At 35.1% G+C, this 13,666-nt stretch overlaps 1 protein-coding gene across 1 annotated transcript in view; it reads left to right on the top strand.

Moving 5' to 3' along the window:
- Positions 1-13,586, top strand: part of LOC141906143 (uncharacterized) — a 33,589-nt gene extending 20,003 nt beyond the window's left edge. Inside the window, exons 9-13 of the mRNA XM_074795359.1 lie at positions 3,725-3,840; positions 6,366-6,424; positions 8,633-8,895; positions 9,934-10,028; positions 11,047-13,586. Coding sequence (XP_074651460.1) covers positions 3,725-3,840; positions 6,366-6,424; positions 8,633-8,895; positions 9,934-10,028; positions 11,047-11,271 — 758 coding nt within the window. The 3' untranslated portion in view covers positions 11,272-13,586. The remainder of the gene's footprint in view (positions 1-3,724; positions 3,841-6,365; positions 6,425-8,632; positions 8,896-9,933; positions 10,029-11,046) is intronic.
- The last annotated feature ends 80 nt before the right edge of the window (positions 13,587-13,666 follow it).

Here is a 13,666-nt window from a genome sequence, read left to right as displayed (position 1 = left end):
TATTACCTCGAGTTGCATATGATTTGATGCGAGCTATTTTCGAATTCGGGTTACTGAGCTCTGATTTCATGAACTGTATGATATTTTAAGGTGATGAGGTTTAATGACAGATGCATTGTCGTCATTCAGCGATAAAAAGCACGTGATTCGTACGCACATGATTCAGCGGAAACTATTTTCATGTCGTCGATGACTTCAAAGTACAAATATAACAATAGGAATTATACTGACGTCACTTAAAAAAATGAACATTCGATAATGATGAGTGGTTGCCTTTTCCTGTGTCAGTGCGCTATATCGTGGTTATGAATTTACAATTACCTCTCCATACTCAAGGCCTCCTTACAGATTACAGCCCTTTTCGAAGTCACGAGGTTTGTATTTTGAATCAGTTTGGAAATGTTTTCGGGTGAAGCAGATGCGGGGTTTATTGGCAAATTGGTTTCATTTCAACATCGCTTTGAAAAATGTCTACGCTCTTCACACAGGTATTCAAGATGAATAGAAATTTAAACATCTCGGTACGTGCATTTAGCCGGGTAGTGGCACTGCCATTGAAGTTGGCTTATCTAATGAAAAAACGACTATTCTCACAAGTCGTATGACTAAGGTTGACTGCTGTTATAGCATGTAGAAATCTTTCAGGCCCTGTTGTAATGAGCCAATTTCTGCTGTTTTGATGTTGTCACAAGACTATAAAACATTGGCAGCGTGTAAGGTTTTGCCATGCATAACTATTCTTAGGTCTTCGGGCAAAGTGCAGTTTGTTTCTTCTATTGCTTTGTAGCTTATCTATCCTTCAGAAGTTCGGTTTGCTATCTGTGCTGCCATTTTTCTGGAATAGTAATTTATCAATCATTATTTTGCTGTTGGCTGTTTACTGGAAAGGTTTCATCGTTGAGTTCTATTGGCATTTTGCTGCTTTTTTAGCAATAAGGTAGTGGCTATTTTTAGCATTATTGCTGCATATGTTTCAATGTCAAATTATCTGTTTGTAATTCCTTTGTAATTCCTCATTATTTGGATGGTAGTTACTGGTTAGCCAGTGTTGTCTTGACAAAAATGATGGAATTTAGTACCCAGAGTGAAAGATCACGAATAAACGAAATTGTAACTTTCTTTTCTTGACGGTATAACATCTGTCTTTAGTTCCTTCAGTTGGAATGAATTGTGTCAACTTTTTCAGACTCAAATACTACATCTGCAGTTTGTTTTCTGCATTTAAAGATAGTACTGACGAACTATTTTTGAAATGAAATAAAGAAATTCTTGTATGGGTGTAGATAACGAGTGGGAAGTTGAAGTATGTTAGTAAATTTCAGCAAGAAATACGTATATAGCTTTTTGCCGAATGGTAAATCTCAGATCGAAGGATAAGGCTGATTATTGAGACACTGGAAATGACCCAGGTGATGCAGACGATCCACTGTTATGAGATGTCTAACAATCCTAGTAAATTATTGTTTAGCCACCTCCGTGTTATCCGCTTACTTCACAGGTGTCTCATGTTTCCTGTACATTTTAAGCACGCTGCCTACGTCGAGGAGCTGGATGCTTAATTCAGTGATCTAACGAATTTATGACGATTTGGCCCTAGCCAAATTGATCGGCAGATCAGGCCCAAGTCGAATTTGGTCAGTGCCTAATTAGAGAGCGTATCCTCACGCAAACCACTCACTCGATACTAAACAATGTTTAAACAAAGTGAAGTGAGACACTTCTTGGAACCAGTTGCAATTCATATATAATAATTTGACCTGTGCTAAATTTAGAATACTAAAATTAAAATACTGAAATGAACTAAGTTTAATTTAAACTGTAGCACTGAATCACTCTATATCATCAATTTCATAATGGTTTTTAGATTATACTTTAAGTATTTGCTTTTTAATTTATGGTTCTAATAACAATATTATCCGTGAAATATTTGATAGATTCCCAAGCAAGGTGAAAACATTCTGGACAAATCAATTCAGATGATAATAGTGGCCAATTAACGTTTGTTGTCATTGCCTGTGGTAGAGCCATTAGAAACTTGACTAATACCAACATAGTTTGTACAAGGTATGCAAATCATATTATAGACAATCTAAGGCTAGCCAAATAGTCCTTAATGAATGACTTACCTGGGCCAGGCGTGACTGTTGAATAACTGTAGTGGTCACACTGTTTTGTCATTTGACAGTATTAGGTCTCGTGGCTCATTAATGACTAAGGCTCGTTGGTGTTGCTATTGCCAGCAGAAAATTAACGCATTGATAGATCATACAAGCATCATGATAGCTTGAGGGACAGGACTTGAACACCTTTTTCTGATGTGACGTGTTATATCTGTTAGTATCTACTCGGACCTTTTGGTCGTCTCAGTTTGATGTGATGTACAAACAATACATAAGGGAGTGCACTGGAAGAGATATCGAGGGTAAGTTCGGCGATGCCATTGCCACATCTTTTTTCCGCTTAAGTTCCGTTCCTTCATCCGGTTGAAGATTCTCGAAACTGTCAGTTGAACACGAATTGTTGTCACAACATCAATTCCATGCTTGTTTTTCAATTTTCTTTTCAATGAGTGAGTAAAGAGGATCTACTATCAAGGGCTTTGGAGGCCGTGTCGGCAGTAACTATTTCAGAGAACAAAGTATTCTATTCCCTGAATTTGCGATCCTGAAGTTGGTGTGTGGTCACATTTTTCACTCTGGCATAATTATCGCATACCGCATTGCCAGTACCTTTGATTGAAAGTTTTTATAAGATGAGCTGAATCTGTTCGTGTTATTGCACCTCAATTATAAGGTTTGAAGGTTTTTTAGAGTACCTCTTGAGTCTGATTTCAAAGTTGGGAGTATTAAATGAGAGTCAAAAGTTTGTTTATTAATAACAGTTTTAACAGAAGATTGTTGGATATGAAGTAGGATGGCGAGAAATTACTCTTAATCCATATCTATATAACTCTATTTTTCCTCAAATAACTAACGTGCCCTGTCATTAAATTTCAGTCAATATATATATATATATATATATATATATATATATATATATATATATATATATATATATATATATATATATATATATATATATATATATATATATATATCCAATATAACCATACAATAAGTGTTCAACTACAGGTGTGCCTTTCTATGTGTAGTGTAAGACATATACACGCCCTTTCCAGTAGCGCGGTGGCAAGACAATTATCTAGCAACCTTTAAAATCATTCTATTAACATGACTGGTCCTATCTTCTATATCTAATCCAGGGAAAATGCTCTCTTTCCATGTCGAGAAAAAATTTATTTGATTAAAGCAAAGCATGTGCGTGTATACCATTAACAATAATATTATCCAAATAAGTGTATTTGCAATGAAACCAGTTAATTAAAGCATGGACTAGGACCTTGGAGTAATCATTTGTCAAGGTCCTAGTCCATGCTTTAATTAACTGTCCAAGGTAGGACAGACGTCACTATCTCTCAAGACGAACTCGACGTATATATAAGTATATATCCGTCTTTATTTGTCTCACTGGTTCTGTGTTTGATTGTTTAAAGGCTCTTGTTGTATTGACAAAATCAGTCTATTCACCACTAATATGAATATGATTGAATATATGCGATAGAAAACGTGTTGTCATATTGGAGAAATGTTTTTCATGAATATATGCGCCTGTTAAAAATCTCAAGTATCATTCAGAACGTTTGATATTTTTCTACATTTTGCAGATCGCAGTAGTCGTGTCCCGTCATTAGGTGGAAGTGTATTCTCACGGAGTATCGCTCATATCCGGTCAAGATTCGAACACAAAGGTTCCCCGTCACCTCCCGATTCTCCAAAACAGGTCAGTTGAAATTTCTATTTTTGATTAGAATGACGCCCGTAAAGTTAATCGAGTCAGGCTGCCTTCGTCGCTGAAAAACTTCGATAATTAGTGAAAATGACCCGAAGCCATCGTAAAATTGACTGAGAAAATTGTCATCACGGTTGTGAAATTTTCTAATTAAGTCTTTACTGTAAAAGAAGCAAATGAATGTGAAGGTCGACATGATCCATCTCATTTGAATATGATATAAAAATGTACTTTCTGTTGGTTCAGCTAAAATTGAAACAAAGTTACAGTATGACTACTACAATCAATCAATCAATACGCCGTTGATAGGCTGAAAAAATTTCAAATTCGTGCTTAGGTGCCATATCACTTTAATTCATTCCATGGATGACATGTTAGGCACTGGTTTCTGCGGCAATCAAATTAAACGCTCGGATTTCATCAAAGATTTCATTAAAGTGAAGCTGTCATTTGAAAGCTCATTTATAATGCTGTCGGTGCTAACATTCTTGGCATGCTACGCTTTTTTAGTTCAGCGCTGTTGTTGTTTCCCAAGGCGTTTCAAACAACGCGACAATGTTTTGGCTTTGATCCCACTTCCTCCCGACTGCTGTGATATGGTGAAATACAGGAACGTATGCCTTAGTGAGATGTTCACAGCCACCCGACAGCAGAAACCTGAGGCTCTTTGAATAAATCATCTGTTTTCATTTTCGTTCTCTAATGAAGAGAGTTTTTGGATATATCGGGGCTGTTCAAAAATTATGTACCGGTACTACATTTTTGGGGAAATTTTCATACCCCTACCCCTTGTAATAAGATGTAACAAATTTAGGCAGACACCCCATGATATTGCGTAACAATTGTTACCTCCCCCCCAACTATTTGTCAAAATCTTTATCACGTACCAGTATGACATGATCAATATTATGTCTATGCCTACGGGTACAGTTTTAATTTTTTAGGGGGTTATCAGTTCATGTGATAGTAGCCCTACAGTTAAGCTAACAAAGCATTAATATTGATTGTCCACCAGTTCTGACATTATAACATATGAGCAGGCCTACTTGCATTTTGTGATGTAACAGATGTTGAGACAACCCTTTGTAACAATCTGTACCAAGCTTTTTGACAGCCCCCTCCCCATATGCATTATGTAATTTTTGAAATGCCCCTAAGTCCATTTCGACCTAAGTTATGTTCCTACAAGAATCTGTTATGTAAACGAAGCAGTAGACATTTTTCTAACAGCAGCACTCATAATAATGATACTAAATGTGTGATTTACAGGTATTTTATGGTTCTGTGAGTCTGGTCATTCCTGGTTGCATGCAGCAGCGAGATCTCTTGCACCTCCCTGTATGCGTGCAGTATGATCGTCATTGAAATAATGAGCAAAATTGCCAATAATATCCTTTGGACTTAGGCAGCAAGTAATTGTATCGTATATATCCATACTGATTAATGAAGTTCATTTGTATTATATAAAACAAAACATTCGTTGAAACCAAGGATTGATCTTCAGAGTTGTTGGTGACAGAAAGATAGGATCTTCTGAGAACTTAATATGTGGGAAAGGCACACTAAAAAACTTCGAAGTGGTTTTGAGGTGCACTTGTCATCATGTCATCAAAAAAGGGGTTGCGTGTCACCTGAACTACCTTTTCCATGTGCAATAACTAGCACTGACAGTTAATTGAAAAATACTTTTTTTATTCAGTCATATGCTCGATTTACACCTACAAAATTACTTACAATGTTACTCATATCCACTGAGGTCATCATATACATAAAAGAATTCACAAAACAAGCGCTTAGTCATAGAATAAATGCCCCAATGTGGGCAGAAAACAGTCTGTAGGCTGTTGGTGATTTGGGACTGTTTAAAAGGGTATTTCGTTTAGCTATTGGACAGTGGAAGGCGTATATCAATAACTTAACTGTAGTGTATCTATCTGGTTATGAAAATATTTTCATTTTAGCATTACTCACAATGCATGAATAACTGAAAATATGATGATGAAAGTAATGAAAATCAATCGACTATAGTGATGGCTGGTGCAATGTGAATTCAATCAAAACAAAGAAATTTTGACCTGATTCAAAAGAATTTGCTTCAACCGCAATACTGACTATTGTTTAACATCATTAATCATAGCTTTAATTGAACATCTTGAACAGATCCGCTGATTCGGTGTTTTCATGAACATCATTGATCTTTCGTTGACGCTGCATTGAAACTGTTCATTTTGTTGATGAATGTGGGAAAATTATTCACACACAATCTATTAATGACATTTCATATTTGAATGAATATATGAGAGAAAATCAAAGTCCAAAGCATCTTAAAAGGTGCAACTAACACTTCATGAAGTTTTCTGAAACTGCAAGTCCGTGACACTAATTAGATTGTCATGATTATTTCAATTTGCTGGAAATTCATGTCCGTACGAATTTTGGGAAGAAAACCTTTTTTTAGAAAAATTGAGTTTGTGTCGAATGTGTTGTATTTTATAAGATTATCTAATTTTTTGTAGACACCTTCAACGAGTACATCAAAGATAAGCCGACCAACTACTAGAACAACGATAGGTAGGTTTGTCTTTATTCTCTGTCTCTTCTCGCAACTCTTAGTTCATAAAGCTTGTTCCTGAGCTTGTTATGCTGGTATTACTCATGTTTAAGCTTTACCCTGTAGGCTCTTAATGCTTCATTTCTATTGAAATGTCTTTTGAAATATTCAATTGTAACCATTTGCAATAGTTTTGCAAGTGTAGGCTATATATTGCCCGGAAATTAAGACGATTTAGCTAATATTTGTGGGCTTTGTAAAAACAAAATGCTCAGTATTCAAAATCTTTATCATGATTGTTTGTCCTACAGGGGTTTTGCAGAAATGATTTAGCTTAAGACGATTAAGTTTCAATTACAATGCGCTAATTGAAAATGTGAGTTATTGGTAACTAAATTGACATTGAGAGTAGAACTGGGCACATACAGAGGCCATACTGTTTATACACTAACTGTCTATATCTGTTTTAAATTGTGAGATATATCATACACTTTCTAAGAAGTACCAAAGCTAAAAAATTAGTCCAACCATTGACAAGTAGTCATTAGAAAATGTCGAAATTGCGCTATCACACACTAACCTAACAGATCAATTAGTATAATGACGGGTGGTTAATCTGGTTGTCTCCGCTGAGATCGGAAACTGATTCAGCGTCTTTAAAAGCCCGGTGATATCTCTTCTCTCTCTATCATCAGATCTGGCCTCTCCCTCTCGCTCTCCTCTCTTTCCCGCGCTCTCGGAACGCATCCATTAGTAAATGTTTGAACGGTTTGAGTACACTTGAAGAATAGAACAATCGCTGTAGATTTTACGGCAAATGTTTGAAGAATGATTTTGCACTGAAACCCCACTTCACATGAATATGGAATGATAGGTTAAAGTGCTTTCATTCTCATTCCGTCCTATTGTTAACAAAAAAAATCTGAAATATTTGAAATTGTAGAATTCATATTTCTGTGTTATAATAGAATAAGTATTACTTAGATGTAGTTCTGCTCCATGATTGATTTCTGCCAAGGGTCACTCTAATTTTGCCATGTATAATTTCCTCCTCTTCTATGTATGAGTTTCTGGTATCTATACATCTAATAGCGTATTTAAGTTTCATGTATTTTGAGGAGTGTCACTTGGTCGCTGGGAAATGTTTTTTAGAAAGTGCTGTTTATTATAATAGAACATGCATCCATGATATCACAGATACATTCTTAATAAAAAATCTAAGGTGCAGTTTGAATGATGCGGTTTCCAAGGTAACAAGTGCATCCAAAGCACAATTAGATCGACGATTTGAGTAATACACATTTTATCGCAAAATTCTATCTACATCAGATTTGTTTGGTTCTATATTCATAATAAACAAATGAGTGTGTGGCTTAAAGACCTTTGCAGATAATTGTAGATATAAAAGGAAATTATCGAATAGACAATTTTAGCTACCGGTAGGTATTTTGAACTAACTGATGGTGACATCTGGGCCAATTGTTACAAAAAACCATTAAACTCTTTTAAAAAATGATTAGGTATGTATATTTGATTTTCAGCGTGAATTTAGTTAAATTTAGTTAAATTTCATAGTTAGTACCTCATATGTGTAATGGTTAGATATCCAAAATATTTCTTTGGATTATCAGAATTCTTGTTGTCCTGTTGTCCTGTGCCACAAATGCACATCCATAGAATACTTCATTTTCGTCATCACTGATGAATTTTCCTTTTGAATTATCAGAATAAATACTTTATTGTTTCTAAATACAACTTTTCGCAAAAATGCAAGCTTCTTCAGTTAAAATATGAAATGAATTTCCTAGAAATCTAATTATTAATTAAAATTATTTCATCGATATTGTAAACTAGAATTGGTCGGAAATTAAGCAAACATCTGAATGCAGCTTCTAGATGTACAAATAGTTGTATTGATCACGTCTTCAGAGTTTGTTCGATAATTTTGCTCTCTGCAGCATTCTCTATTAGTCCTTTCATTCAAATTCTTTTTGACAAATTCCGCCAATCATTATTTCATCATGTCCAGACATGTTGAAGATTGACCATTGTTATATGTGCGTCATACTTATATTAATAAATTACTGGCCGAGTTGCTTCATGCCTAATGTGGAATATTTAATGTCACCCACATATTGACGTATTTCCTTATTATATAACATTAAGGAACTGATCTTGTTAATATGTCTTTTCTGTCATATACAAGTCGGTGCAATACCTTATTGCAGGTAGTCGACTAAATGTGTTAACCAGCGTGCCGATTTTGGAAAAAGATGAAAATCTAGAAGGCCCGGTATTGGAACAGAAAGAATTTGAGTGCAACGCGACGAAACAGACATCAGACATGGGTGAAAAATTGGACGATAAATTAGGTGGCATTCCCGTGTGCATCGACCTGAAGAATGAAGATGGTGAAACAGAAAGCGTAGAAATCGATGAGGTCGATGAATTACTAGATGAAAAAGAGAAAACTCCCAATAAAAGTGCCCTTCCAGGTAAATTGAACCAGCAGTAGATGCTTTACAGAGAACTCGAAGCGTGTTTTGAATTGTTGGATGTGTTTTTCAAAGCAGCGTTATATCTCTGTGATTACTGAAGTTAGCAGACACGAAATTACAGCACTATTATATCGAATTACACGATCTATACGTTATAATCATCTGGGCATTTTTTCACTAGGTTCTGTAAGTAAATTGATTTAACAACTGGGCAATTGAAGATTTAAGTTCATTTAAGAATTAACTTTTATCCTAATTTCGATTTAACATATTTGAATTCTGGGTTATTTCTAATACTTCTTATTGTTGGCGGGAACTTTGCTTAGACGTATGCAGAACTGATGACATCAGTTTGTAGACTAGAAGAGACATAGTGATTTAAAATTAAAGTTTGTCACGTCACAGTGCAAATAGAATCATCAGCTGAAGAGCAGTGTAGTAAATTTTTATGTGTAAACATCCCAGCGAGTCTTGAATGTTGCCGAACACACCGAACATCCACCGATGAGAAAGAATCAATTATCTATTTTCTGTTTGCGACTGTTCGGTGAATTTTTCTACCAGTGAATGGGTGAATGTTACATTGAACTTGCGGATTAGATCTCCGTGCATGTTTCCGACAAAAAAGTCTTGCGTAATGGGTTGGTAGATGAATATGCCCGGTAATGAGTAAATAATTATCCTAATTTGAATGGATTCGGATTTGCCAGTGATACAAAAAACTGAATACGTTCGTTATTTTTATATCCAACTTTTTTATATCGACCCCTTAAAAGCCCATTTTAAGTTGCACTCTGAAACCATATGACGATAATACAGAATCCATTTGGTGTTGCATGTTGTCATGATGGTGATTACTAATGTCATGACAATCTAGTTGTTCCGTCGACCATATATATGCTTGTAGTGTGAAGTTATAAAGCTAATATCAAAATTCATTATCATCTAATGGCAACTCCTGCGGGTGGCTAGTTTCATTCTGAACCACACTTTTATTTCGTTATGTCATCGCCGATGTTTCTTGTTTAATTGCAGACATTCCCATGCCATATGGTCGGTGTCGTCGTCAATCAATCACGGACCGATTACAAAAACGAAGATCGTCAGAAATTGCCACAGAAATCATACGAGTAAGTCCATCAAAACAATCTGGGTGTTTTCTAGTTTTGTTCGCATGATAACAAAGTGAACACTGATTAAATTATATATATGTCTCTACAAACAGATTTATTGCCCAAAATCATGAAATCATATTTGTTATATAATTCAATGTGAATACCATTCTAGTATTGATCTGAAATTTTCAAATGTTGACAAATTTTTTCCTGCATTGAATCGGGCTTGATTAGTATTGCATTCTTTCATCGACACAATCGCTATCTGTGTCATTGCTGTGCTATAACATTAAGGCTGTTTTCGAAATTAGTTTTTGTGTTTGGCGTTCTCATCAAATATCATCTCTAAGCTGCCAGAAAAGGCTGTACACTAATGTGCATTCGCATAAATCTTCAGATCATTCGTCTCTTTTGATGCAGACTCTTCGCTCAGAGCTTGACGTCTAAGTATCTTATCTGCAAATAATTCCATCTTGCGACTTCCAGTCGAAGAGAAGCACCTGAAATTGATTTTACTCAAGGGACTTTGCATCGTATTGAATATAATAGATATATGATTGGTGGTAGAGCACAGCTCTCTCTCAGCGGTCTCGGGATGGTACACACACGCGCTGCAGCAGCAGCAGCGGAGATGTTCATCAATTCTCATCATCTTTCATTATGATTGAACATGTTGTAATTTCCATGCACAAATACTTTGTGGTTGCGTTGATTAAATTTCTAGTCAAAATAGAGAATCCTTGCGAGGGATTAGTCACTATTAGAGAGCTGGCTTAGTTTCACAGGAAATTGATATATGACAATCCTGAATTGTCAGACTATTCATCAAATGAATGCCAGCTTTAGCACTGTGCTTTGCATCTGTGTTTATCATGCTTTCATCTTAGCATCAGAACATTTCGCTGCGATTTTCTTACAGTTTCAAAGGCTCGCGCATTTGAATTTATAGATTAGAATGATGATCTTTCTGCTGATATGAGTCAAGTCTTTTGCCTGCATTGGATTAATATTTTTCTTGATTGATCTCTCGCAGTTATCCGCACAGGCAAGGCGTCGGGAATTCGAAGATTTATTGGATGAACATGCTCACCTTGTCGACGTCGTCAATCATTACCAAACCGAAATCAACTTGGCAAAGAAAATGCAACAAGAACTAGAGATGGCAGAAATGGAGAAGGAAAGGCGTCGCCGAAGAAGTCTCGCGGACAAAGAGAATTCGACCATGTATAATCCATATAAGCCGCCGCCCCAATTATAGGGAACGAACAGTTTATTGCACTCAACGTGCGAAGGATTTTTCTTGAGTTTACAGAAAATGATTTGAAATATGGCTTATGTTCAATATTGTCAGAAAGCCAAAATGTCTCTGTGACTACATTTCACGTGTACACGTATAAAGAGCGGGTCTGCAACATTTGCTGCATGTCATATGTACTTTGTAGATTCGGTGTAATAATCCTTGTGTCAAAAACCTCCACACTACTGATGGTAAGACATTGTGTTAACTCTCCTGTAAACCACCGTAAAGCTTTAGTGTTTGTATTGTGGCACTAAATGGTGATAACTATAGGTAATGAAGAGTATGGTTTTGATTGTTGAGATGCATCCGAGTCTATCTTCAGCAGCATCCGTACATGTAGACACTTTGATATGAATACTATACTGTATTGCTATTAAGAATGAATCTTGTTAGATATGTACGCAAGAATCTTCAAACACCCCTGAATTCTGAGCTCTGAACTCGAATTTATTGTTATCAAGTCTTTGGTTATGACAAGAACCATGGTTATTCTAAAGGTTAAAGCTTATAGATGAATGCTTTGAATTGATGATCGCGGGGCCTAAAAAAACAGCTCAATGTGGCCAGTTTTGTGATGCAATAAGTATGTTATACTTTGTGCTCAATATGTTGATAAAATTTTTGTGATTTGTAGAAGTAATTGTTTAAAAAAATGTGAGTGCAATTTTTGATCTTGATATCAGCTTATTGAGTGAAATGTGCTGCTGGTTACTGGTGACATTCCCAGTCAAGCCTTCATTTAAGTTTTAACATAATTCTATTACCCTAGATGGTTGCCGTGACTTGATTTGATTCTATCGAAAAATCCATCAGGGATTTGAGAGCTGTAAACTGCTTGAGGATATATTTAGAGGTAACAGGGTCAATTTTCTTTGCAGTATGATTTGAATATACCTTTGCTTCATGAAAAAAGAAATGTACTGAATTCGCTTTAATTTCTCATTAGATCTAATCATTCTATAACTATTTTTGAGAATTTGATGTACAAATGATTCAACAAAAGGATGCTTTTCAATATACATGTACTATAGTAGTAAAATTGTAAATTATCACGTTGTATATAATTGTAATACATTCAGAAGTTACATTATAGGGAAGAGTCTGAGCATTTGAAGAAAAGCATCAGCAATTTGGTAGAAATATGTAAATATTGACAGGTATTTAATTTCATTGTGAAATGTATCAATAAATTTTGAGTTGAAATGATAATGGGTTCATGAAGTTTAAAAGATCAATGGTCAATGTAATGTTTAGTAAGGGTTTTAGTTTGTTGTCATGATGTATCATGTATCTGTCTACCTGGGCCAAGATGTGCAGTAAAGTTGATGAACAGTCTCACAAGCTGTACAAGTTATATAAGTTTATGTGAAGCTTTAGTATTTCTGTGTGGAAAATGAAGTGCACAAAATGCAATGAATTTCAAACAAAAATCTTTTTAGATAAGGTATAGAAATTAGCACATGTGCAAAAGGGTTATTTGAAGAAGCATTTTTGATTGTTTTCAATTTGTATCATTAATCTGTTTGACTTTGAATAGAGGTAATTACGAATTCGATTATATTTGTGCTATACCATTAGGACACAGATTTCTTGTGATTGTGTAATGTAATGTATGGCCGTTATATTTTCTCATTCCACCTTTCAGCCTTGTAATTTGTACATTTCATATAATATATACAAGTTCTATGTATAAATATTTTTGTGTACATAAATATCTCAATACAATCCGCTTGTCAAAGTTGAAATTGGATGAAATTGAATAAATTCATTGATTAGCTTGTGATCATAGAAGGTTTCATTCGAAATTGGCACTCGTAATTATCATCCATCTCTCTTCACTCCCAATTAATTAGTATATCAAATTAGATTTTGTTCCCTTGTGACTGCGATGGATATTGCTTACATGAAATGAAAACCGTATGCCATCTTACGTATATGATATATAATTTGTCATGTAAGAACCATTGGTGCATATTACCCGAGCTCTTTTCTGAATGAAGCTCTTACCGTTTATATGAACAATCGATTGCTATCACTATGTTACAATAATGTTTTGTAAAGATTGATGTGAAAAATGAAAAAGCTTAGATAGAGAGTGAGAGGTGAGATTTGAGAAACTGACGAGATATTGCTGCAAATATCATTTTCGATGGTAATATAAGCAACCTTACACATAATAAATTCGATGAAAAAGAAGATCCTCGACTTAATTCATATGTTGACAAAACTTTAGGTTGTACTACACATTTTATTCAGTATCCAGTTCTCCAATATGTACCATTACTTCTATATTATAAGAAAATAAAAATATAATTAATATACACACGCCTGTGTTGATGCCATGTCTTAGGTA

This window comes from Tubulanus polymorphus, chromosome 1 (genome assembly GCF_964204645.1).
Source record: "Tubulanus polymorphus chromosome 1, tnTubPoly1.2, whole genome shotgun sequence".
Classification (NCBI taxonomy): Eukaryota; Metazoa; Nemertea; class Palaeonemertea; order Tubulaniformes; family Tubulanidae; genus Tubulanus; species Tubulanus polymorphus.
The sequence above is the reverse complement of the archived record's forward strand: the minus strand, read 5'-3'. Positions and strand labels throughout refer to the sequence as shown.